Genomic DNA, 4,516 nt, shown 5'->3' on the forward strand with positions numbered 1-4,516 from the left:
ATTGGGCGGTTTATTCTTCGTAAGTTTGGCTCAACCTTGAGGTGAGCATTTTGCTTTTGATTTTACACATGTTTGCTTTATTTTGACTAGTCTTTGACCTACCATCTTTTCTCCTCTTCGAAATTCTACTTGATAATATTCGTTCTTGACTTATAAACGGGTCGTTTCTTAATCTTCGATAGTCCTCGGGCCTATTTGACTCGGATTTAGTGCTAGATTCCTTCTGTTCTCGAACCATCCAAGTGGCTTCTCGGAATGTGTAAATTATATGGATTACACATAGTCTAGTTGGTAATTACACACCACCTCGAAAGTAGAAATCGTGGTTCAATCCCCACTCACAACAAACTTACCTTAAAAAAATGACATGATTTTAACGTGATTTATTTATTTATTTTTACAAAATGATCTTATTGTTATTTAATTGAAAATTCAGATTTTATTTATTTATTTATATGAAACACTTATTGTTAGTCGACTCAGACACTCTTCAACAATGGAGTTTGTTTTATGCACCCTAGTTTTTGTTCGATGCTGAATCACAAATCTTTAAACATCCACAAATTCATCACATGACGGAAGAAGAAGAATAGGCAAATGGCGACCCTAATCGCAAGAGCATCTTCTGGATTACCAATAATCCCTCGTCTCTCGGTTCGTCACCACCAAATCTACGCCTCCGATTTGGAGAAGCTGGTCCGAGCCCGGTGTAGCTCCGATAACCTCGGACCCGAAGAAGCTTTGGGTCACTTCACATCTCTGATCGAGCTCCGACCACTTCCTTCCGTCGGCGTTTTTAATCGTCTCCTCGGATCATTCTACGAAGCCCAAAACTACTCTCACGTTGTTTCTGTATACAAAGCCCTGATGGGCTTTTTCCCCGAGTTCAGCCCAGAATCAGCGACCCTGAACTTCGTCGCCAATTCCTACTCCGGGCTGCGCAGACCCGAGCTGGGGTTCTCGGTGTACGCCGCGGCGGTGAAGCTCGGCCTCCAGTGGGACCCACATTTGCTCTGCAACATTCTCCACGAACTCTGCTCTCGGGGCTCCTTGGCTATGGCCGCCGAGCTCTTCGAAGAGATGGCGCGGAACGAGCTCCCAGGTCACGAGTTCTCGTACGCCATCCTCATCAACGGGCTTTGCAGAGCCGGAGAGAGCTCTAAAGCCTTCGAGCTTCTCAGAGCCATGTGTAGGGGACAAATTACGTGAGTTTACCTCCTTTTTTTCAAATTTTTTTTCTGGTAATACATTCTTATGTAGAAATTAGTCGTGAAATAACACTCGTAATGGTATTCAAAAGTATCGCTACGGCTGAATAATGAGCGTTGAATTAGAATCCCATAAGGTCTTAATGCAACATGGTACGAAGAACATCATTAATTGAAAAAAAAGGAAGAAACGGGTATTAACAACATGAGGTGAAGAAACGATAGAAGAAAGATAATATTAGCGAAAACGAAGTAGAGTGGGTTTATGCAATAGGTATAAATTGTAATCTCAAGGAGATTTTTGTCCGATATATAACTCGTAAGGTATTCCAGGAATGATTTCAAACACGAGTATTTTACTTTTATTACCATTTTTGTTGGTGAACTCCTATAATCTCATATTAAGTGGCTAGATGACAGAAAGGAATAATTTTTTTTTTTTTTTTTTAACTAAAGGAGTTTTTTTCGACCTTTTGATCACTTAATTAATAGTTTAGGCGTCAAGTTATCTGTAATTTTGTCTCTATATGAGTTATATATCGTGAAACATTTCGCTTATGAGATGAGAGTAAGAGAAAAGAGAGGCAAGAGTAAATCAATATAAAGTATAATCTCAAGGAAATTTTCGCTCGATATTAAACTCGTATTCCAGGTGTGATTTCAAATAATATCCCCGTGTGTGTGTAGGACGAAGGTGAAGCTGGACTCGGGCGGCTTCTGCCCCGTCATTAACGCATTCTTCACGAAACGATAGAAGAAAGATAATATTCGCGAAAACAAAGTAGAGCAGGTTTATATAATAGGTATAAAGCATAATCGCAAGGGCATTTTTGTGCAATATTTAAGTCTTGAGGTATTCCGGAAAATATTTCAAACACGAGGTAAATTTAGGTACTTTTGTCTGCATTTCAAGCTGGACTCGGGCTGCCTCTGCCCTGTCATCAACATGTTCTTAACGAAACGATAGAAGAAATATAATATCCGCGAAAACAAAAGTACCGCAGTAGTAGTAGTAGTAGGTATAAAGTAAAAATCTCAAGGAAACTTTTGCTCGATATTTAACTAGTGAGGCATTCGAGGAATGAATTCAAATAATATCTCCCGCGTGTATGTGTGTAGGAGGAACGTAAAGCCGGACTCGGGTTGCTTCTGCCCCGTCATCAACGCGTTCTTCGCGGAAGGCCGGGCCTCAGAGGCTCTGGGCCTCTTCGAAGCGATGAGGGGCCTCGGAATCTCTCCCGACTCGGCGGCCTGCAATTCCCTGCTCCGATGGCTCTGCAAGCTCGGCCGGTGGGACGAAGCCGAGAGAACCCTCGAAAGTCTCCGGTCAAACCACGGATTCTCTCCGAACCTCCGGACCTACAACATCCTCATCGACTGCCTCTGCAAGGCCGGCCGGACCGACGAGGCTCTCTCTCTCTTCAACCTCATCCTCGTCGACGGAGACCCGAGCCTGACGCCGGACGCGGTGACTTTCAACGCGCTCCTCTCGGGCCTATGCAGGCTCGGGCGGTGGGACCGGGTCGGGGAGCTTTCGCGGGCCATGGAAAGGCTCGGAATCTTGCCCGACGAAGCCACTTATGCGCCGATCGTCGACGCGCTCTGCAAGGAAGGGCGGGTCGAGGAGGCGGCGAGGGCGGTGGAGGAAATGACTGAGAGGGGCGTGGGGCCCACGAGCGCGGTGGTGTACAATTGCGTGATCCGCGGGCTCTGCGTGAGGGGTTGGTGGCGGGACGCCCTTCGGGTTCTTGGTCGGATGGAGGAGAGAGGCGTGAGGCCGTGCGGCTTCACGTTTCATATATTGGCGTTCTCACTTCGGAGGCAAGGACGGGAAACGGAAGCCCTCAAGCTTCTTCGGTACATGATAGAGACGGGTTTGGTTCCCGACCACAGGCTTCGCGATATGTTCAACAGCCTCTTAGCCACGTTTCCGAGGCGGCGTGCCAGTGGTTAGTATTTTTTTATTAAATTTCATTTTGCTTGACTTAAATAATAAGGGTGCATTAGAAAAATTGCCAATTTATACGTTTATCATTGCTAAATAGCCCCTTTAGAACGTAAATTTTAGGTAAATAGCAATTTTCATGTACCAAACGTTCCTAATTTTTTGTAATAATAATCGGTTTTGAGTAGTTTTGTAGTGTTGATCTCCGAGTTGATTAAGATGATTAGAATATGAATGAAATTTCTGATTCACCTTTTCCACAAGCACAACATTTGAGATTATCACTGAATGAAGCATATAGACGTACAAGACCAAGCCCAAAAGCTGATATTTGTGGGGTGTTTATTTTTTATTTTTATTTTTTTTAACGGCAGAGCTGTGCAAAGATACAAAGCCAGAGACTGAGAAAGGCTAAAGAGACCTGAGCTAACTCTAGTCGAACACGTGAACTCGAGACTCCAAGCCTTCATGCTGACAGCTAAGGTGTACGATTTAAGGTCATTACCAATAAGGCGATACCGTGATTCATATTATTGACCGGCGTGTCCAGATTCCAAGGCTGGTCATTGAATATCAGATTCCAAACTCACCCACCTTTTGCAAAATCAGATTGCAGAATGTCCACCAAATCAACAGCTTCACAGGTAATGCCCGGATATAAGTAATGCTGAATCATCTCAAGAGCAAAAGCTGATCAGAGAAGTGATTGAGCTTACGGTTCATAATACAAGAACGATACACTGTATCGCGAGCTTATCTCCCTTCTTCTATCAATGAAAAGCAAGCCATTATACACAACAAAATAGTGATAGATCTGGATTTGAATTTGAAAGGTAATCTCAATCTCTACAAATAAAATACGAAAGAAGTAATGTCCATGAATCATGGACCATGATGAATCACCACTTATTCTAATGACATGTTTATGCTATAATGATCAAGGAAATTCTAATGACATGTTTATGCTATAATGATCAAGGAAATCAAATTATCAAGTTTTTTTTTTTCGTCTTCTGCTTTATGTAATTTTTCTTTGTATGCACTTTTTTACTTCTATGATCAACAAGCAGATCATTTTAGCGACGGATATAAATATAGGCAAGACAGACGAAATGAGTATGCAGAAATTAAGCTGGTTCTACTTTTAACGATGAGGTTAATTGAGAGAGCTTGTTATATAGAGTTACTTCTATTTTTTGCGTATGAAGTCACTTGAAATAAAATAAAACATTTGTAAAATAACTCGTTAAATCCTCTCCTGAGCAAGCTCGTTGAAAAATCTAAATATACATCAAAATAAATAGACACATCGGCAAAGGCTGACAACCATCTAAAGTTTGATATCAAGCAGATCAAGTTTTAT

General features: G+C 42.3%; 1 protein-coding gene across 2 annotated transcripts; it reads left to right on the forward strand.

Moving 5' to 3' along the window:
• The first annotated feature begins 482 nt into the window (after nt 1–482).
• LOC149394103 (uncharacterized) lies at nt 483–4,232 on the forward strand. 2 transcript variants are annotated; one of them, XR_016299627.1, is made up of 4 exons: nt 483–1,205; nt 2,328–3,157; nt 3,528–3,650; nt 3,763–4,232. XR_016299627.1 is itself a non-coding variant. In XM_089616364.1 (3 exons), exons 1-3 carry the CDS (start codon nt 598–600, stop codon nt 3,566–3,568), a joined length of 1,479 nt encoding a protein of 492 aa, XP_089472490.1. In that variant the 5' UTR covers nt 483–597; the 3' UTR covers nt 3,569–4,232. The 2 variants fall into 2 exon arrangements, 1 of the variants encoding a protein (XP_089472490.1); XM_089616364.1 differs by having other exon boundaries at nt 3,528–4,232.
• The last annotated feature ends 284 nt before the right edge of the window (nt 4,233–4,516 follow it).

The sequence above is a fragment of the Urtica dioica genome, chromosome 6 (assembly GCF_054948205.1).
Source record: "Urtica dioica subsp. dioica isolate 48M chromosome 6, U.dioica_male_clone48M_v1_H2, whole genome shotgun sequence".
Taxonomy (NCBI): domain Eukaryota; kingdom Viridiplantae; phylum Streptophyta; class Magnoliopsida; order Rosales; family Urticaceae; genus Urtica; species Urtica dioica.